This window comes from Antechinus flavipes, chromosome 2 (genome assembly GCF_016432865.1).
Source record: "Antechinus flavipes isolate AdamAnt ecotype Samford, QLD, Australia chromosome 2, AdamAnt_v2, whole genome shotgun sequence".
In the NCBI taxonomy this organism is placed as follows: Eukaryota; Metazoa; Chordata; class Mammalia; order Dasyuromorphia; family Dasyuridae; genus Antechinus; species Antechinus flavipes.
In genome coordinates, this window is record NC_067399.1 from 603,392,023 (window position 1) to 603,414,346 (window position 22,324).

The 22,324-nt window shown below is 33.7% G+C and overlaps 1 protein-coding gene across 4 annotated transcripts in view; it reads left to right on the forward strand.

Annotated features, from left to right (window-relative positions):
- Positions 1 to 22,324, forward strand: part of PLEKHA1 (pleckstrin homology domain containing A1) — a 77,680-nt gene that overhangs the window by 17,977 nt on the left and 37,379 nt on the right. For 3 of the 4 annotated variants that reach the window (XM_051981591.1, XM_051981590.1, XM_051981589.1), the window contains exons 2-3: positions 5,540 to 5,700; positions 18,282 to 18,338. In XM_051981591.1, the coding sequence (XP_051837551.1) occupies positions 5,560 to 5,700; positions 18,282 to 18,338 (198 nt within the window). In that variant the 5' untranslated portion in view covers positions 5,540 to 5,559. Of the gene's footprint in view, positions 1 to 5,539; positions 5,701 to 18,281; positions 18,339 to 22,324 lie in introns of those variants that run through there. The other variant, XM_051981593.1, reaches the window with a different exon arrangement.

Here is a 22,324-nt window from a genome sequence, read left to right on the forward strand (position 1 = left end):
AAACACTGGAAAAATACTGATTTCGTTTTAATATTTTCTTAGGTAATGGTTGGGACTTAGAATAAGTTATAAAAGATGAAATGAGATTTTACATATTAGGATCGCATCCAGCGATTATAGTTGACTTACAGTTAACAACTAGGGAGTATGCCAAGAAAGGTTTTTTAGCAGTCAAATAGAACCTAAAGTTCATTCACTTTTCGCAAATGAACAATTCATTTAAGCTGTATTTTTTTCTTACTTTACAAATAATTCTTAAAACAAACAAACAAACAAACCAAAAAAACCTTGGTTATCTAATTTCTACTCTGTTAGCATTTTTGAAGTGATAAATAAAATCTTTCAAGAAAGGCAGTGTTTTTAAAATATATATATATTTTTTCTAATTACATGTAAAGACAACTTTAAACATTCATTTTTTCATTCAGTTCCAAACTTTGTCCATCTCTTCCTCACCTCTCTCTTCCCTAAGATGGTAAGCATTTTTATATAAGTTGCTTATGTACAGTTATGTAAAACACATTTCCATATTAGTAATGTTGTGAAAGAAGAAACAGAACAAAAGAAAAAAACATGAAAAAAAGAAAAGTAGTATCCTTTGATCCGTATTCAGACTCCAATTCTTTCTCTGGAAGTGGATAGCATTTTTCATGAGTCCTTTGCAATTATTTTAGATCATTGTGTTGCTAAGAATAGTTAAGTCATTCATACTTAATCTTTGTAGAATATTGCAATTATAGGAGAGCAGTGTTCTTCTGGTCCTGCTAACTTCTTTGTGTTGGTTCCTATAAGATTTTCTACTTTTTTTCTCCGACATCAGCCTGCTCTTCATTTCTTATAACATAGTAATAATTATGTACTACAACTTATCATTCATTCTCCAGTTGACAGGCATACCCTCCATTTTCAATTCTTTGCTACCACAAAAAAAACCAAAAAAAAGTTTGTATTTTGGTACAAAGAGGTTTTTTGTTTTTTTAAACCTCTTCCCCTTTAAAAAATCTCTTTAGGATATAGACCTAGTAGTGATATTGGTAGATTAAAGGATATACACAGTTTGATTGTCCTTTAAGCACAGTTCCAAATTGCCCTCCAAGATGACTGCCTCAGTTCACAACTTCACTTCTTGATGCATTAGTGTCCCAGTCTTCCCACATCTTCTCCAAACTTTATCATTTTTAAAAGGTAGCAATTCTGATGAGAGTAAAAAATAACAGCATAATCCTCCATGGAAGAGCTTTACTTTTTAAAATAAGACTTTTTTCAATGAATTAATTTTTTTTGTAGAAAAGATATGTAACTTTGATAATATGTTTTTGCCGCACTAAAACATTAAACATTAGTTGTCTGGACTAATAATGGACTCTTGTTAGTATTAACTTCATAACATCTTCTGTATCTACTTTTTTTTTCTCCATTCACACTCCATAAACCTTTGCTGTCTTCATCTAATTCATTTGTCACACTCCTGCTTCACCACAGTTGTTGCAGAGGAAGAATTGATAAAGCCTGGTAACATGGTGATGGTGACTGAAAAGGAAAAGTTGATTTTGAACCTGGTTGACTGGAAGAAGGGTGATAGTAGGGATAGAAGGGCAGAAGTAGGGAAGGTGGTAGGAAGGGAATAGCTCTATGGGGATAAGTTTAGTTTTAGCCATGTTGAGTTTGAGATAGCTATAGGATAGCCAGTGGGACATATGGAATGACAGCCCAGGAGGAAGCTGAATGTTGGTTATGAAGATTTGGGAGCCATCTATGTTAAGAGGAACTGATGACATCTCTAGGAGAGAAAGTTTAGAGAAAAAGAGGAGAGGGCCCAGGACAGTGCCCTGAGGATGTGGAACATGGATGATGAACAGCTTCAAAATTAGGAGAGTTGATCAGAGGCCCTTTGACATCTGTTTCAGTTCACTATCCAAGATCTTGTGACTCTGCAAGTGAAGATTACAAAAGATGAAGCTTTTGGGTAGGGTAGCAAGAGAACTGTGACAAAGCAGGGTTAAGAAAAGAGAAAGGCCTTGGAAAGAGTAGTTTCACTGGAGTGGTGTGGCAGAATCCAGATTATGGGATTGGGGAATAAGTAGGAGATGAAAAAGTGTAAGTACTGAGTATATTCAGCTCTTTCTATTTGACTGTGAAGGAAAAGATAGCGGTTGATGGGATGATAGCATCAAGTGAAGACTTCAAGTTTGAGGGAGAATTGATTATATTTATAAGTAGCCTGTAAAGGAGCCAGGGGATGAGAAAATGGTGATTATGTAAAGAGAGAAATGATGATTGAAGTGGCATTCCCTGGAGGAGAGTGGGTGGTATTGACAAGAAGATAGAATACCCCTTTATCTAAGTAGAAGAGAGGAATTGGATTACCGTGCTGACATTGATTTAAGGGTGCAGTTGAGGAGGAGAGAGATTGCTTGGGGTAGAGGGCCTGATTGTTTTTCAGGGAAGTGTAAGGCAAGGTCCTCCACTAAGAGGGAGGAGGAAGAGACTGTTATAGATGGTCTGGAGACAATAGCTGCTCTGAGTGTCCAGTAGAATCAAAAAGTGAAGAAATGATAATTTTGCCGCCTTGAGAATCCATTTGAGAGAAGACAATATGAATTAGTGCTGGCATCTCTCTACTGGCTGCTTCCCTACTGTCTACAAACGTGCCAATGTCGCCTCCATTCTCAAAAACCTTTGCTTGTTCAGTCTATCCCCAGATTTCTCTTCCTTCTGTGATAAAATTCCTTAGGGAGGTTTTTTACAACCAGTTCCTCCTCTTCTCACTCTCTTTACTTTGTACCTCTTCAGCCAACTGAAACTGCTCTCTCCACTTAGCGCTTACTCGCCACATCTGTTGGCTTTTTCTCAATCCTTATCTTTCTTGGCTTTGCTGTAGCCTTGGACACTCATCAGGCTTCTGAGACCCGACTCCATCCCCATTCTCCTTCAACAGATTAGATCCTCCTCTTTCCTCTTACCTGTTGGACTCCACCAGGTCCTGCTCCCTAATAAAAGAGGGCCCCCAAGACTCAGCCCTTTCCTCTCCACACGTTGTGTCACCCAAGTATCTATGTACCACATAGATGTCCTGTATTTAACATGTCCAATATTGCAATTGTCCTCCCTGCTTTCTCCTCCCCTCTTCCTCTCTTTCTTATTACTCTCCAGGATATTGTCCTTGACACTTTTCTTTCTGTCTCATTCATTCTCTTGTTATATCCTGTATAACCCCTCTTCTTCCCTGGCCCCTTCCTCCCTTTTCAGTCTTCTGACACTGGCCTCCTCTCTTTGGATTCTGGGCTCCACTCACAGCGGCATCCTGGCTGTTGCTTGTGCAGAGCCCTACATACCCCAGTTTTGCCTTTTCTGTGCCTATCACCTGTGTGTGGAATTCTCTTTCCTCATCTCTGTTTCCATCTCTCATCTCCAGGCTTCCTTGACTCCTTTCAAGTCCTTTTTCTACGAGAATACTTTGCCAGACCTTTTCAACCTTAGTACCTCTCCTCTGAGGTATCCCCCCCAGTTTATCCTGTGTATCTACTTTTATTTTTGTCTAACCTGTTTGTACATAGTTTATATGATGTTTCTTTGGGAAAAGGGATTGTCTTTTGTTTTTCTTTGTATTTTCATAGTATTTTACATTGTGTCTGGCGTAGTACTTGCTTAATAAATGCTGATTGGCTTGACTTGGCCCAGTCAGTGTGACTGTGGTGTTCTACTGTGAAACTTTTGTAATAGTTGTAGTATTGTTGTACTATTGTCTTGTGCTAGTGCATAGAGGTTGTGTGTAATTTAATTTTATAATAAATGTTTGATAGTTAAATTTTAGAATAGAAACTTTTCCCAGTAGGTAAGTTATCCCAAAAATTCCTTGAGTGTTTTACAGCATGGTTATGGAATACCAGACTCCATAGGATTCCATTTGGAAGGGGCCAAGACAAATGGTGTTAGGACAAATACTGCTCACAAGTTTGGGTTTTTAAATTGTTTTAATTTTGCCTAGCATAAAGATTTCTTCCTTGCCTTCAGAACTGGTCATCAGTAATCTGTTATAGTTCCTCACAACTTTGCAATCTCCCCATAGAATTGCCACAGACTTCATCTCATAAAGTATTAATTTTAAAGCATCTATAATTTGTTCTAGAAGATAGAGAAAAAATTTTTTTTAACTATATAGAGCTTGCATTCTAATAGAATAATTCTTGAGGGCCATTCAAAGCATTTTGTGATGTCAAATATAGTTTTCACTCACTTTGATCCACAAAATATTTTTTAATTCACTTCAAAAAAGACTTTCTTCTCAATTTCCAATTGGCAAGCACATCTCTGCAGGTGGTTTCATGATGTTGGAAAACTATTTCTTCTAGACTTAGTGACTTTTATTGAAAGTCAAAATAATTAGATAGACAGGTTAATTGGATCAGGGCTAAAAAAAATTGCTTCCCTGATAATCTTGGAATCATCTTTTTACATCTCATCTGGTTGTGGCAAATTTGTTGACTACATTTTTGGGTTAGGTCTGATTTTGAATAGAAGATTAAATGCTGCCTTTGTTTTTATATATTCATGTAGAATTTTCAAATACTTAAAAAAATTTGGGGAAAAAATTTGTAATTTCATAAAAAACTTCCTTAGCCAATGCAGATTGGTTCCTGTTCAGCAACACATTCTTAGTGAGTTACCTGAGGAACTGGAAGCTTAAGTATAGTTCAGTCATAGAGTCTAGGTTCTATGTCTTCATTTAATGTCTTTTCTCTCCTCTAACATTCTTATATGTCTTAATTACATAAACATTACTTAAGCACAATAATATTTAGGATATTACATTAATCATAGCATCATAGGATTCAGTGTAGAAAATGGACCTGAGATATAGAGGAAGAAGTTTAGCACAAGAAAAATTGGGTCTTGTTCAAGTTCATAAAAATATTTAGTGGCAGAGATAAACTCTTAAATCCCAGTCAATTCAAGTGTGGTGGTTCAAAACTATTTTTCAATAGATAGTCTTATGGATTGGCCACAGGGCACTAAGACTAATTGTAGCCCACAAGGTCACATAGTCAATAAACATTTAAATGCCTACTATATGCCATCTATTGAGGATATGTCAAAAAAAGGCACTTGAATTCAGATTTTTGTGACCCCACAGCCTACCTTCTATCTTAGCTGCTACATTGTCTCTCTCATATGTATAGATAATTCTGTCTGTAATGTAAATATGGGTTATTATAACAACATTCTGCATGGATGACTTCTTGTATGTGTTGGTTGCCTCTGAAAAGAAGTTTCTAAATCATTTAATTTCCAGTTTTGGGAAAAATTAATTTTTCCTCCCTTCTCATGGGTGAGGAGGGTTTGAACAATCAAGTCATTCACAGAAAATGCAGTTCACAGAATTGAAGGTATTGTCATACCTCAAATGTTAGTGTTCTGATATCTTCATGTAGATTGAACTTATAGTTTTTGTGACATGTTTCTGAATCCATTGAGGAAAAACTTAAATAGTTTTATTTCTGACTTTTCTTAAAAGAAACTTACTTTTTTTTCCCCCCAGTGTAATGTTCAAGCTCAGAAATGCCTTATGTGGATCGTCAGAATCGAATTTGTGGTTTTCTAGACATTGAAGAAAATGAGAATAGTGGGAAATTTCTGCGGAGGTACTTCATCCTGGATACCAGAGAAGATAGTCTGGTCTGGTACATGGATAATCCACAGGTTTGTAAAGTTAAAAAAAAAAAAAGTCTTTTAAAGCAATTTGGAAGGTAAACATCAAAACCCTTAGACTAATGTTATATCCGTTAATTCTTCCTACTGCCACATAACCGTATAGTAATGCATCGTTGTGACATGATTGTGACCCTGGATTCTGGAAGACTGTGCTAAGGGGCCCCAGGCTCTGGTGGTTCATCCCACACTGCAGACACATTTGTTTTGGGTCTTGGAACAAACTGTATTTGTCATCTTAGGCCTGGCTTGGGGCAGTTCAGAGAATTTTTTTACTAATGTGGCTCATGAATCATGAAATTTTTGGATATAGAAATTCATGAAATATACACCTATAAGTTATTAAAAGGGTTGTGATCTGTAACAGTGCACGGGGCACTTTCTCTGCTGAAATAATAGGTCTCTGAAGTATTAATGTCTTCCCAGATACCATAGCTATGACAAATAATAGCTAACTTTTATGTGGCACCTTAAGGTTTGCAAAGCACTTTAATATATTTCATTTGATTTTCACAAAACTTCTGTGAGGTAAGTGCTCTTATTATCTTAATGTTAAAGGTGAGGAAATTGAGGTTTAGATTTGTCATATAACTAGTAAGTGTCTGAGGTAGGATTCTAATTCATATCTTCCTAATCCTGTTAGCAAATGCTTTGTCCACCTTGCTCTACTGAGCAAGTTTTTTGCTTTCATTGGCCTTCTCTTTGCATTGATATTTTGTTTCTGAATCAGGATGTTTAAATGCAAGGATAATTATTTAAGACTTTGTCTTTTAGATTTCTTTTTTAAGCATGGTCTAAAATTTACAGTGGCCTTAAAAATCTGTTGCGATCTATGCACAAGCCAATTATTTATATCATAATACTTAAGTGCTTGCTTTTTTATGTTCTCACGAGATTTATATATTAATTATAATAGTTCCCTTGATATTAAAAATATTTCTATTTGTGCCTTTTACTTTTTTTTTCAAATATTCATTTCTCATATTCCTTTTGACAAAGATTTTAAAAGTAAAGGGTGTGTGTGTGTGTGTGTGTGTGTGTGCGCGCGTGTGAGTGTAAATTTAGCAAGAAAAATCAGCACATTAATCCTGTTCAACAGTGTATGCAATATTCCATACCTCTTACTCCCACTTTTCCAATAAAGGAAGAAAGAAGGTATATTTTTTCAACTCTCCAGGTCCAAATTTGAAGCACATAGAATCATTTAAAACTTAAATTTTACTAACATTCAAATCATTCTGGTAAATTTTGTAATATTAATTTGCAAGTTAAACACTAGCAGTTATGGAATTTTAAAGTTGGAAGAAATACTACTTCAACCTCCTTATTTATTACTTCAGTGATGTGGAAATTTAGAGGTGTGTTGAATGTTACCTTTCTGGGTAGTGATAGACTAGTAAAGTGATACAACTCAGGTCTTTAGAGTGTCTTTTTAAAAAGTGCCTTTTCTTCTATTTGTACTTTTATTTTTCTTCTACTATTATTCCTTCAGAAAAGGTGTCAATAAATAGACACACTAAAGGAGATCTTTTCACAGATTCCTAAAGATTGTCTGATCTATAAACCCAATATGGTAATCCTTTAAATATCTTCCTTGACAGTCATCTGGCCTCATTAGGACCCTTCCAGAAATAAGAAGTTTAATTGCCTCAGGAGTCAGCATGTTCCAGTTTACAGATGATTTTGATTATTATTACTCTTACTACTTAACTTCCTATTGTCATTCTTTGTTCTGTGCTGAGACACTACAAAGAGTAAGGATAGTTTTTTTCAGTGTATGGACTTTTCAAATATTTGAAAACTAAGGCTTTTGTTTTATGGACTAAATAACCCCAATTACTTCAGCTTCTTACAGCATGATCCTCAAGTCTGACTGTGGCTGATACTCTTTTTGTTCCTAATGTCCCTATTAACATTTGGTTTCTAGAACTTAATGTGTAATATGCCATATGGCTTTGGATTGATATAGAAGTACAGTCAGCTGTAGTTTCCTTATTCTGAACTTTTTATTTCTATACAGTTTGTATAGCCTGTGATTTGCAGGCAGCTATGTCCTCTCTTGGCTCCTATTGCAGTTAGCTAAAATCTATATTTTTTTAATGTGATCTCCTGTTAAGTCAGGCACCCCAGGCTTGTTTGTGTTCTTGACTTCTTGAATCCAGATATATAATTTTGTCCATGTTAAATTTTGTTTCAGTTTATAGGTCTACTCTTTAATTAGTTCAGTTCATATGCTTTAGTTAATGTTTTTAAAATACTTATCATGTGCAAGGTTGAGGATGTGAAAAAAACACAATAGTTCCCTGCTTTCAGTAAGCTTACCCTCTTCAGTATTTTGTTGTTTGAGAGTTTAGTAAATATACCTTCTTTCTTCATCCAAGTCATTGATAAAAATACCGAAAGGGACACATTAAGCATAGAGTCCCTATAAATATAACATTAGAGATTTTCCTTTTAGGTTGAAATTGGTATAAAAATTGACATTCTTTGGGCATAGCTTTTCAATTAGCTAAGAGCTGTATTTCTGTCTAAGCAACATTTTTGCTTATTGTCCATGTATCATGAGAAGCTTTGTTAGGTAGCTTGCTGAAAACAGTTATATACTGCTAATGGCAATATATATAATTCCTTTAATGTGTCAGTATAAATTAATTTAGCATAATTTTTTCTTAAGAAATCCATAGTGAACATTGCTTTCATTTATTTAATAATCCATTTCAGAATTTTGCTAAGATTTATGACTTCATCACCATTTAATGACATTTAGAAGGATTTGTATTTTTAGCTAAATGTGAAAATGAAGGGATTTAAAAACTAATTTTGATGAATTGTAGTAGGAACTTACTAATATATATATATATAAAATCTTATTTTGGTATTCCTGCTCATTCTTTTTTTCCTTGTTGTCAATTTTAAACAGAAATCTGTGCATTTGAACTTAGCAGTAACTATAGTAGTCCTAAAACCTATATATATATATTTTTTGGTGCATTTCCTTTATCTTCTAGTAGCTAACATTTCCTCTAAACAATTTGACTATTTAATCTATGAAGCTTCATGGCATTTTGTGGTTTTTCATTTCTTTCTCACAACCAGAAGCTTCAGTATATTAGAATAATAGGTTCTGAGAGGTTTAAAAGCTAAACATTTTGGTATTAAAAAGTAACCAAACATTTGGAAAGATCATTTTGCTTGTGGTTTGATCTCAAATATTTTAATATTTTAGTAAGTATTCCAGGAATGAAAGACAGAGTAGGGGTGGGTGAGAGGAACAAGATAAAAATTTTTAACCTTCAGACATAAATAAATTACATAATAAAATAAAAATGATAATTTAATTTATATTTGGAAGATATTTAGAGTATTCATTTTAAAAGTAGCTCATTTAAATGTTACTATAAGTAGGAATGAAAACTAAGATAAAAATAGACAAGAAATTAAAAACAAATAGTCTCACTGATGAATAAATATAATTTTGAGAAATAATAACAGCTGACATTCTGTAAACAGTACATTTTTCAAAGCCCTTCATAGTTTTTCCATTTGATCTTTAAATATTACTATCCCCGTTTTATAAATGGGTAAAATGAAATTTTGAGAGAATATAATGCAATGGTTAGAACACTGGATTCAGAGCCAGAAAATCTGTTCAGACTCTGCCTTTGCTCTTTACTCCATTTGTGACTCTTGGTAAATTGCTGGGATTCAGTTTTGTTGTAAAAAAGAAATCTGGAAAGTGGAGGATGTTGATCGAGTTAAGAAAAGTAAGTGAACAGATATAAACTATGGGAACTCTTCAGCCTGGTCTTCCACCTCTCCTACTCAATTGCCTAGAGAATGGCCTCTTTGGATTATAGACATTAAGGATTGTTTCTACTCTATCCCTCTGGATAAGGAGGATATGAAAAGATTTGTCTTTTCAGTGCCCAGTATTAACTTAGCTGAGCCTCATAAAAGATATGAATGGATAGTTTTGCCACAGGGAATGAAAAACAGCCCTACTATGGGTCAACTGTATGTTGCTGCTGCTCTTACTCCAGTAAACAAAAGTAATGTTATTACATTACTTGGATGATATATATTGGGGTGTGCACCTGAGGAACAAATGTTAGAAGCATGTCGACAAAAGACCATAGAAACACTAAGGAACTAAAAATTGTATATAGCTCCAGAAAAAATTCAAAGACATGCTCCTTTTCAATATTTAGGATATGAAGTATACCCTAAGGTGCTCACAGTACAAAAACTTTCCTTAAGGACAGAGAAGTTGAACACCTTAAATGACTTTCAGAAATTGATAGGAGACATCCAGTGGATGCATCCAGTGTTAGGCTTAACTACCTATCAGTTACAACTATTATATGATATTTTAAGGGGAGACACTGCTTTAGACTCACCATGCCAGCTTACAAAAGAAGCTCAAGGGCTTTGAGAAAAGTCAGACTGTCAGACTGCTGGAGGAGACTGGGTCAGATTATGACAGACACAGATTGTGTAAGAGACAATAAAGACTTTGCACTCACTCTATTCTTGTCCATTCTCATGGTGTCTATCCTGCTGAGACCAAGGCCCTTCTGAAGGACCTCTAGAAAGCTAGCCTTTACATTATATGTTTTCCTTAGCTACAGGTTGTGTGTGTGTGTGTGTGTGTGTGTGTGTGTGTAGGGGGTAGATTAGATTATCTTTAAGACTTCTTTCTAATTAAAACACTTAAGATTTTAAGTCAAATGACATATCTAAAGTATATAATGCTATAGGATTCCACTTAGTTTACAGCTGTTTCTGCTGTGCTAAGCATCTTAAAATACCTATGATTGTAGCAACACAAAATTTCCAAGAGACCAAACTCAATAATTTCTGTATTGACAGCTATCAGAAGACTCTTTAGATGTTGATCCCACTTGTCTAATCCTCAACTCTGAAGGATTCACATTTGCCATTTTGTGTGCTTATATGTTGACAAAAAGTCACAAAGTTGTGTCAATAGAAAGCCACAAAGCTGTGTTAAATTTATATATGTTGACTACAAATTCATGTTTTCTAATCTCTGTTCACTGACCATCCCAAGCTGTTCTCCAAACTTGAAAATCTCCTCAGAAAAGGATCCCACTACCTCTCAAGGAAATTTGTAGCTTAAATTTTGGCAGTTTTCCTTTACATCAAACTGAAATTTTCTTCCTTTAAAATTTCATCCATTTAATTCTGTTCTTTGAAACAAGATAAAGCAAATCAAATTCTTATATGTAGCAGCCCTTTAAATAGTTGAACAGTTTTAACCAAACTTTTTATGGTTTGGATTCAAGGTTCTTCACTATTTTGGTTGCCCTCCTGGATTCTCTCCAGCTTATCCCTGTTCTTCCTATGATGTGACACGTAGAAGTGAACACAAGACTCCAGCTGTAGTCTGGCAGTCCAGGTGTAGGCTTAGCACCTTCAGTGTCTCTTTAAATATAGCTTTAAGATGGCTTTAACTTTCTAGGTTAAATATCATACTTGTGGGTCTCATTGAGGTTGTGATTGATTATAACTCCCAGATCTTGGTCATAACTGCTGTCTGGTCATAAATAAGGTTAGTCTGACATGATTTGCCCTTCATAATGTCAAACACCATAAAGTGGTTGTTTATATTCACCATTTCTTTTAAAGATGTTCATTAACTTTCTGGTTAATAATCAGTTATTGGACAATTCTACTCACCCTTCCACCAATTCTTTCAGTGCCCAGGGATGGAATACTTTGGCCAGGTACTTGAATTCTTTAAGGACTGCTAAATGCTTTCTTAATATCATTTTATTTGTGGGAAGCAGAGCTGAGATGACTAAGTAAAGGCAAGGAATCGTCCAAACTCTTCCAATGACTCTAAACAAATTTTAGAGCATTAGAACCCACAAAAAGATGGAGTGGAACAATTTTCCTGTCAAAGACTGGTCAGCAATAAAGATCTTTTGCACCAATATGGGCCCAGAGCACAATCATGGTGCAGGCTACAGACACCAAAGACAACTTGGAAGGAAGTCAGGAAAGATTAGTTGCACTAGGATGTGAGGGGAGCCCCAGCAAACCAGGAGTGCACCTTGGGAGCCACTGAATTAAGCATTGGTGGCAGTGGCACTAGCTTCCAGAAGTCTCAGCTTACAGATGATCTGGGCTGCAGAGCTGGCTCACAGTCCCAGGGTGAGCACTAGCACATATAGCCAGAGAGGATTGGGGATCCTCCTCGCAGTTCCAGGGCAGAAAAGGGTGCTGATGATCACTCATAGCCCAGAGAATAGGTCAGGAGATTAGCAAACACACTTCTTGAATCATGCTATCTTGGAAGAACTGAAAATTTACAGATTCCTAAAAGGATCTCTGATAAACATCTGCACAAACCCCTCAAGATTTAGGACAGTGTACCTTCCACCCTGGAATAAAAGCCCTACTTAACAAAGAGTTAGCAAACAACAGAAAAAGATATTGACCATAGAAAGTTAATATAGTGACAAGGAAGATCAAAACACACTCTCAAAAGAAGATAACAGAGTCAAAAATCCAACATCCAAAGCCTCCAAGAAAAAAAAGAATTGATCTCAGACCATGGAAAGATGGTCTTTCAAAGGGGAGATTTGAAAATCTCAAAAGGGATTTTCCAGACAAGTAAGAGGAAGAGGAAAAACTGGGATGCAAAAGGAAATATAGAAAATTAATGAGGAAAAGAATGCCTTCAAAAGCAAAATTGGCCAAATGAGAAAGGAAGTATAAAAACTCACTGAGGAAAATATTTCCTTAAAAATTAGACTTGAGGAAATGGAAGCTAATGACTTTATGAGAAATCAAGATATAATAAAACAAAACCCAAAGAATTAAAAAAAAAAAACCTGAAATATCTTAATGGAAAAACAATTGATGTGGAAAATAGATCCGGGAGAGGTTGTTTATTTTTAAGTTTTTGATGGTAGCTTTTTATTTTCAAAATACATGCAAAGAGAGTTTTCAAAATTTGCCCTGGCAATTTTTTCTCCTTCCTTTTCCCTAATCTTCCTCCTCTAGATAGCAAGTAATCCAGAATAGAAAATTTAGAAAATTAGTGGGCTACCTGAAATCCATGATCACTTTTAATCCCAAGTTTTCTCTCTATAAAATGAGGGAGTTGAACTAAATTACTTCAAAAGATTCTCCTTAGCAATTTTAAATATATGGATTTGTGGACTTATGAAATGGGCATCTCAGCTTTCACTTGTTGACAGTTGCTATCATATTTTCCCCAATACAGGTTATAAAACAAAAACACAACCAACTTTTCTTCATTGACCATACTTTTCTTTCTTTCTTTTTTTTTTTTTTTTTAATAACTTTTTATTGACAGAACCCATGCCAGGGTAATTTTTTACAGCATTATCCCTTGCACTCATTTCTGTTCCAGTTTTTCCCCTTTCTCCCTCCACCTCCTCCCTAAGATGGCAAGCAGTCTTTTACATGTTAAATATGTCACCGTATATCCTAGATGCAATACATGTGTGCAGAGCCGAACAGTTCTCTTGTTGCACAGAGAGAATTGGATTCAAAAGGTATAAATAACCCGGAAAGAAAAACAAAAATGCAAGCAGTTTATATTCATTTCCCAGTGTTCTTTCTTTGGGTGTAGCTGCTTCTGTCCATCCTTGATCAATTGAAACTGAGTTAGATCTTCTCTTTATCGAAGAGATCCACTTGCATCAAAATACATCCTCAAATAGTATCGTTGTTGAGGTATATAATGATCTCCTGGTTCTGCTCATTTCACTCAGCATCAGTTCATGTAAGTCTTGCCAGTCCTCTCTGTATTCATCCTTCTAGTCATTCCTTACAGAACAATAATATTCCATAACGTTCATATACCACAATTTGCTCAACCATTCTCCAATTGATGGGCATCCATTCATTTTCCGGCTTCTAGCCACTACAAACGGATTGCCACAAACATTTTGGCACATACAGGTCCCTTTCCCTTCTTTAGTATCTCTTTGGGGTATAAGCCCAGTAGAAACACTGCTGGATCAAAGGGTATGCACAGTTTGATAACTTTTTGAGCATAGTTCCAAATTGCTCTCCAGAATGGCTGGATGTGTTCATAATTCCACCAACAACGTATCAGTATCCCTGTTTTCCCACATCCCCTCCAACATTCCGCATTATCTTTCCCTGTCACTCTAGCCAATCTGACAGGTGTGTAGTGGTATCTCAGAGTTGTCTTAATTTGCATTTCTCTGATTAATAATGATTTGGAGCATATTTTCATATGTCTATAAATAGTTTCAATTTCGTCATTTGAGAATTGTCTGTTCATATCCTTTGACCATGACCATACTTCTTTCACCAACCTCAGACACTTTCTTCTTAATCATTCATTCATTTCCCAGTTCTGCTTGTCTCTCCTGAATTCCTTATTTTTGGCCATATGGAAACAAACTCTCAATTTGATACCTTTAAGCTTTGTGGCCTCGTGCTTGAGGTATTGTTTTCTTGAGCAATACTTCCAAGATTCCTCTTGGAAGCTTCCCTCACTTTCACGTGGATCATCAGTCCTTGTAGGATCTCCACTGATATCATAATATCTGTTGATAACCATTTTGACAGTGCTTGGAAGGTTCTCTCTTGGTCTTGGATGTTTTCTCCAAGAAGACAACAGACCTCTATTGTTGCTATTACATAAACAGATAAACTGCCTCAGCATTTTTCCTTGAGTCATTTTCTTCCTTAACCCTTCCAAGATAATCTCTCACCTGATAAAACCTTCTACTTTTACCGTTCTTTAGAGAACAAATAGCTACTTCCTCTTCGGGGCATCTTGGTCAATCTTTGGGAAGAGCCTCAGATTTTTATTTTAGCTTGAGTTCTAAGATCTTAATACCATTTCTCCTCTGTGTGATATTTTCTTAGCTATAACCATCTTGACAGATCACAATTTTACTTTTGCTTTTTAAGATTCTTTTTCTCATTATTTTTTCTTCTTCCCCTCCCCCATTTTTGAAAGTTTTTTATTTTACCAAATACATGCAGAGTTAATTTTCAGCATTGACCTTTGCAAAACTGTTCCAAAATTTTTTCCTATTCTCCTCTCGACTGCCTTCTGTAGACAGTAAGCAATCCAATACAAATTAAACATGTGCAGTTCTAAACATATTTCCATAATTGTCATGCTGTATTAAAAAAATTAGATCAAAAGGTGAAAGAAAAAAAAATCTGAGAAAAAGGCAAAACATCCCCCAAATAAGGTGAAAATATTGTGCTTTGATCCATATTCAGTCTCCATATTTCTTTTTCTGCATGTGGATAGTTCTTTCCATCACAAGCATATTGGAATTGTCTTGAATAATCTCATTGTTGAAAAGAACCAAGTTTATCACAGTTGACCATCACATAATCTTGTAGCAACAAGATGTACAGTTGTTCTCTTGCTTTTACTTAACTTCACTCAGTATCAGTTCATGTAAGTCTTTCCAGGCCTGTCTGAAATCAGCCTGTTCTTCATTTCTTATGATATTCCATTATCTTCATATGCCATAATTCATTCAGCCATTCCCCAAATGATGGGCATTTACTCATTTTTCAGTTTCTTGCCACCACAAAAAGCTGCTATGAACATTTTTGCACATGTGAGTCTTTTTCCCTTTCTTATGATCTCTTTGGGATACAGACCCAGTTGAGACACTACTGGATTAAAGGGTATGCACAGTTTGACAGCCCTTTGAGCTTAGCTCCATATTGCTCTCCAGAATGGTTGGATCATTTCACAACTCCACCAACAATGCATTATTAGTGTCCCAGTTTTCCCCATATCCCCTCCAGTATTTATCATTATCTTTTTTTGTCATCTTAGCCAATCTGAGAAGTATGATGTAATACCTCAAAGTCATCTTAACTTTCATTTCCCTACTCAGTGATTTAGAGCATTTTTTCCATATGACTAGAAATGGCTTTAATTTCTTCATCTGAAAATCGTCTGCTCATATGCTTTCACCATTTATCAATTGAGTAATGACTTCTATTCTTATACCTTTGACTAAGTTTTTAAAATGAGGTTTTTATAAGAAACACTGGTATAAAAGTTTTTTTCCCCCATTTTTCTGCTTTCATTCAAATTTTGGCTGCATTGGCTTTGTTTTTGCAAAACCTTTTTAATTTAATATAATCAGAATTATCTATTTTGCATTTCATAATTTGAACTCATTTTTAAATTGACCCTGGATAATTCACTTCTGTAGACTTTTGTTTTTCCTTCTTGCAAAATTAGTGGGGTAAACTAGATCCCAGCTCCTAACCTGCAGTTTGTGATCCCATATGAGGTCATAAAACTAAATATGAGAGTCGTGAAATTAAAATTTAATATTAGTAAATGTTTGATTTGTATACCTATCTTATATACCTTAATACCCGAAGTCACATGAAAATTTTTCAGAAGAGAAAAGATCTCAGTTGTAAACAATTTGAAAAAAACTGGACTAGATGATTTTTAAGGTCCTTTTCAGCCCTGTATCTGTGATTATCTGTCTTCTCTCCCCTCACTCATTCCATCCCCATGTTTTTAAGTGTCTGCTGGATTTTTCCATGTGGATGTTGCAAAAGGAACATGTCTCACACCAGATTTCACCTCACACAGGGTCCCATCTTGTTATTGGTGTCACCATTTTTCTTTTCATTTGTGGGAGTCAAATCATTATTTTCTTCTTCTTTCCCCCTCTCCCCCCCATATCATTATTTTCTTAACTAGTATGCCTGTTGTTGGCTTCTTTCGGATTTATCTTCCTCTCTTTTGCCAAATTATTAATTTTTTTCTGTATCATGGATCAATCATGTTACTCCTTGGAACTCTTCCACTGAATCCTTGTGGTCTGTGAAATAAGGAACAGATAAGCAGCAACTTATCTTTTCAGACTCGTTCTACTTTTCCTTCATTGATCCTTTTGTGACTGTCATACTGAGAAACTGTTATTAAAATATTCCTCAAGATGTTCTTCTGCCTGTTCTTCCTGTCTAGGTCTGGTTCAAATGTCACCTCATTAATGAACCTCTAGTTCAAATGTCACTGTTATTATCATCCTTCAGAAGCAATCCCTTTTTTGTAATATAGAGCACTTTGTACATCATTTTAGCCCTTAATATGTTCTGCTCTATACTATAATATGTTTTATCTTCCATACTAGAGAGTAAGCATTATGGGATCAGGAAACTTTTTTTTTTAATTCACATTTAATAATGTCAGATTGAGATTTGTAAAATTTAATTCTGATGATGTAATTTCCTTCCCTTCCCATGTTTATTAATTCTTGATTATCAGTTAAAAGTGAGTTTTTTTTTCCTACTTTGAACATAATAGCCTTTTAGTAAATATTTGCAGAATGAATAGAAACAAATGCAGTATAGTAGGACTTTTGATCTTTAATGTCAAGCTCAGTCAGTTCTCAGGTTAGAAAACTGATCAAGTCAGGGTTGGTGATGGAATGAAATTAAAGCAGTAATTAAACACTTGAGCCAGAGTTAATTAGATCATTGTTCAAGAAACTGTATTAAAAGTATAAGAGTTACATAAATTCCTGCTTATCAAAAAGAAATTTATGGTCATGTGAAGTTTAAAGTTTGAAATTTGAAAACATTAATGGAAAAAGAGTAAGAAACAAGTCAAGTATGAAGAGGTCAGTCAGTTACAACCTTTCTTCACTTTCTTGCTTTGGAAAATTGGAGATTTCTATAGTTCTTCCTTGTTGGACTTGTGATTATTTTTCAAATTAAAAACCCTTAGATTTTCCAAGCCATCATGTTTATTCCTGTGCTTAGAATGCCTTTTCCTACTCAGATGCAATATTCTTTATGAATCCTTTCCATATTCTCATCCCTCTTCTTCAAGAATATGATTTTTTAATTTTTTTCCTTATCATCCATAGGCCTTTTAAAGTTTTCTTTTGGAATGTTATATTGATTTATATGATTATTTTGATATTTTTCTTATTTCCCTGCTTAGATGTAAATTCATTGAGGTGATTACACATTGTTGAATTCTTCATTGCATCTAATACATGTAGTTTTTTTTTTTTAAGTTGAGTTGAAATGAATTAAACCACAGAACTCTTTATCTTATCTTTATTACATGAATTCATTGACTAAAACTTGATTCTGATCAGTTTTTTAAAATGATACTACATCATTCAAACAAAAACCAAAATAGGTTTTCAAAACCTAAATTTACATTTGTTCTAACAAAACAATATTAACAGACTTTCCATTTTTTGCCAGCAACATTTTGACTTGTATGTTTATGACTTGTAACTATACAATTTGATAAATTGGTTCTGTGGAAGAAATATTTCAACTGAGTTATTTAAGAAAGGACCAATTTGAAAGATAAAAAATCTTTATCAATAATGTCCTTTTTATTAGAATTGTGATGGTTTTTAGGGTGTGATATGAAAACATTGAAGTACTATCTATTGTTATATAGAAGTGCTCAATCTTAACTTCCTTATTACTTTTAAGGGTGCAAATGTGGGAGAGAGTAGCATGCAAAATTTAATATCTGTTAAATTTTATTCTAATCATAATTCTTTTTTATCCCCTAGAATCTTCCTTCTGGATCCCCACCTGTTGGAGCTATTAAACTCACCTACATTTCAAAGGTAATTGTTTTTATACATATGTAGTTCAATAAATAGAAGCAACCATTTTGTTTTGTTTTAACAATTTTGACAATAATAATTAAGTTCTAAGGCTTATTAAAAGGATTGAGATCCTATTGAAAGCAGACTGCTTATTATTGGGAGGTACTTAATGTTCATATAATTAGAAATATATGGGGCAAAATGAAATTATTTTTATATTGGGTGGGACATAAAAATTTGTCATTTCTGTGAATTTCATAGAGAAACATTAAAGAGAAAGAAGAACTTAGTTGTTTCCTTTTGTCATTTTTAATTAAAAAAACTTCTTTGAGGCTTAAGTTTTTTTTATGGTTCTCAATTCTAAAATTACTCCTGTTATTAAGTGGCTGTGACTTTTTGAAATTAAGTTTATATATTTTACTTTGATAAAAACACAAACCCTTTTTAGATTATAAAAGACAGTTTTGGCTACTTTATTACTCCTTTACATTTTTTCTTTTCTGCTTGTTCATTTTCATTTTTACATTACCATTTTAATTTTTCAAAACTTGATTTGTTATTGCCAACGTGAAAGTAATCCTATTTATTTCCTATGTTTGAGGAACTGAGATTGAGTTCAAGGTTCCCTAATCTTAATATATTTTTAAATGAGAGTTTTTATTTATGCATTTATATATGTGTGTATATATATGCATACAAACATATGTGTATACACACACACATACTTCCTTAATAGAGAGTTACCTCAAGAATTGAAGATTAGACAGATAAATAGAAAAGAGGAAAAGGAGAAAAACAAACTAGCAGCTTAACACATTGCAAAAGAGATATATGTTATCTGTGGTCCTTTGAAATTCACCAGGTAGCTTTTTAAATTTTAGATTTACTATCAACTTAAATATCAGCAGATTTGAACATTTGAATATACAAAGAGTGACAGGATTGAATATGAAACTGAATTTTTAAGTACTGTTTTTTAAGTATATATTCAATTTAATATAGTTATAAAATGATTGTTTGGCTCTGTCCTATTCCAAGTCCTATAGAACTTCCTTCTATTCAGTTCTGTTTTTAAAAATGTTTGATTGATATTTTGTTTTTCTTCCATCACTATCTACCCATCCATTGTGTGTAAGTCCATCCCTTAATAAAAGCTATTCCTTGCAACAAATAAAATTAGTCAAACAAACCAATTGTACACACATTGCCTGTATCTGATAGCATAGGTTTCATTCTATACCATTGTCCCATCACATTTCTGCTAAGAGGTAAGCTTCAACATCATTCTCCTGCGGTCATGATTGATCATTACACCAATTAAAGTTCTTAATTCTTTCAGAATAGTTTTATTTGGCATTATTATAGTATTTGTAGAAATCATTCTTCTAGTTCTGTTCATTCACTTTGCATCAATTAATATACGATTTTACATTAAACCTTATTATAAGGTTTTTCTGAGACAATACTTTTCATCATTTATTTTGGTGCAAAAATATTTCATTGCATTTATGTACCAGTAATTGTTTTTAGCTGTTCTCCACTTTGGTTCCTACAATATAAGCCATCATCCTCCTTTTCCTTTAGATTTCTAAACTAAGTCTGAAGACTGACTTCTTGCCTCTATGATTATTCAACAGGAATTACTTTTGCCATAATCTGTAATAGTTTGTTAATCGCCAGATCTAATGGGACTTCTTCTCAGCATTTGTCTTTTTTGACCCTTTTCATCTCCTGGATGATTTCTTTTCTGTTTTCTTGGCTTCTCCATGTCCTTTGTTAATGTCTTCTCCATGCCATGCCTATCACAACGTTGGCCATATAACCCAGGGCTTGGGCCCAAGCCTTTTCTAATATCTCACTTGTTAATTTTATCAGCTTTCATGGATTCAGTTATCTCTAAACAGATGACTCCCAGACATATGCATCTGACTCTTGTCTCTCTCCTCAGCTCTAATTCCTCTTCATCATAATCATAACTTTCATTTCAACATTTCAAACTGGATATCCCATCAGTGAACATTGCATGTCCATAGTATGAATACTATCCTTTTCTAGACTTTCTATTAGAGTTGAAGATCATTTAAAAAAAAAAAAAAGAGTTGAAGATCACATTATTTTTCTAGTCATACAGGTTGTCAATCTTGGTGTCATCCTTGCTTTTTCTCTCATTTATTCCATACAAGCAATAAATTAGAAATATTTTATACTTTTTGTAGTTACTTTAAATGAAATTTCTCTCTTATTCTTTTCCTATTAGCTTTTGTTAGTAATAGCAAAAACACAGACAATTTTATGGATTTCTAATATGTTCTGACAAAACTGCTGCTCTGTCTTAATTTTTTTTTCCTTGAGTTTTCTAAATAAAACATGATAATTGTCCGCAGTTAGGGATAATTTTACATCATAATGACTATTTCCTTGGTTTTTTTTTTTCCTTATTTTTATATTTAGCATTTTTTACATGTCAACTGAAATATCCACATTACTTGTACTGGTAAAGCTTTTAGTGTTTCCTAATTAATTTCAAGTGATGTTAGTGTTTTAAAATAAATACTTTTGGTCATAATAAAGAATATTTTTTCTGTGCTTTATAGGGGTTTTTAACATAAAATGACTACTGCATCTTTTTAGACTTTGTTCATCTTTTTGTATATTTTTAACATAATTATTGATGCTAATTGTTTTCTTATTATTTATCCATTCTTGCATCTTGGATATCAATCTAACTAGAGTATAATAAACAATTTTAAATTTTATTATAGTAATCTCCACAAATATTCAAATAAATATTTGATTTCATCGATCTAAAAAGCTCTCTGCAAACAAACTTTAATATATCTATGCCTAAATCCTGTGTAAATTGTGTCCTCCCATAAGTTTACCACTGGGAAGTGATTGGAGAAGGTTCACCTAATATGTTGGGGGCTTTCCTTGCTTTTTCTTGACAGCTTGTGTGTAGTGGTATTCTTTACTTTTTAATGGTGATACCCTTAGGCAAGCATTCATGTTCTTTGTTTTGTACTTCATCTGACATTCATGATCTGGTGATCATTAAGTAGAGTTATTTCTGTTACAGTTTAAAGGAATTTTAAATGATTTTGGTTTTTGAATGGGAGCCACCTTGTTTTAAACAGACTTCCAAGACAGCATTTTTTCGTGTTTGTGAATAAAATACTTTTTCATAATTAGCAGACTAAACAGTGAAATTTTATATTTTCTACATTTTTGTTCTTTTTAGTGACATTTTCTTTCCCTTTAAGCACTTTGGGGATGGTCATGTTAGAAGCTAAGTATAATAATTTCACAGCCACTAAAAACAGTTTGTTATAACAGGGTTTTTTTTTTTTTTTGTTTGTTTTGTTTTGTTTTTACAAATTTTGCCCATTTTTCTTCTATTGTTATCTTTCCATTTTCATCCTCAATTCTGTTTGGGAAGACTTTGCTTTGCTGTGGATGTTTTATTCTACTGCTTCTCGTGGCTTATAGTTTTTACTGATTAGAATATTAATTTATCATTTTCTTTCTCTGCTTTATTCCTAATTGGTTTGAGTGTCAGAGCTGTACTTGTCTCATTAAAGGAGTTTGCTGTATTCTATTTCTCTATTAATTAATCTCTAATTTTTGATAAGATTCCCTTATTGACTTATGTAATATGTAAGTTAGTTCATGTCTGACTTGTTCAGTTTCTTTTTTTGAGGTTGGGCTATTTGCCATTTGTTTTTATCTGTTATTGATTTTTGATATTTCATATAATATTCAATTTTCACATTCTTAGTTTTTGCTGGCATATATTTAAAAATAGTAGTTTCTGTTACTATTCTGTTTCTTCTTTATTCATTGTAAACTTCTCATCTTTTTTATTTTGCCATTTGGTTTTAAATTTTCTCTTTAAAAAATTCTTATTTACTAATGATTTATTAATTTTTAAACTCTTAAATAAAAATCCTTCATTTGATATTGTTTTTCCAGTAGTTATTTTTGTCAGTTTTATTTTTTTCTCTACT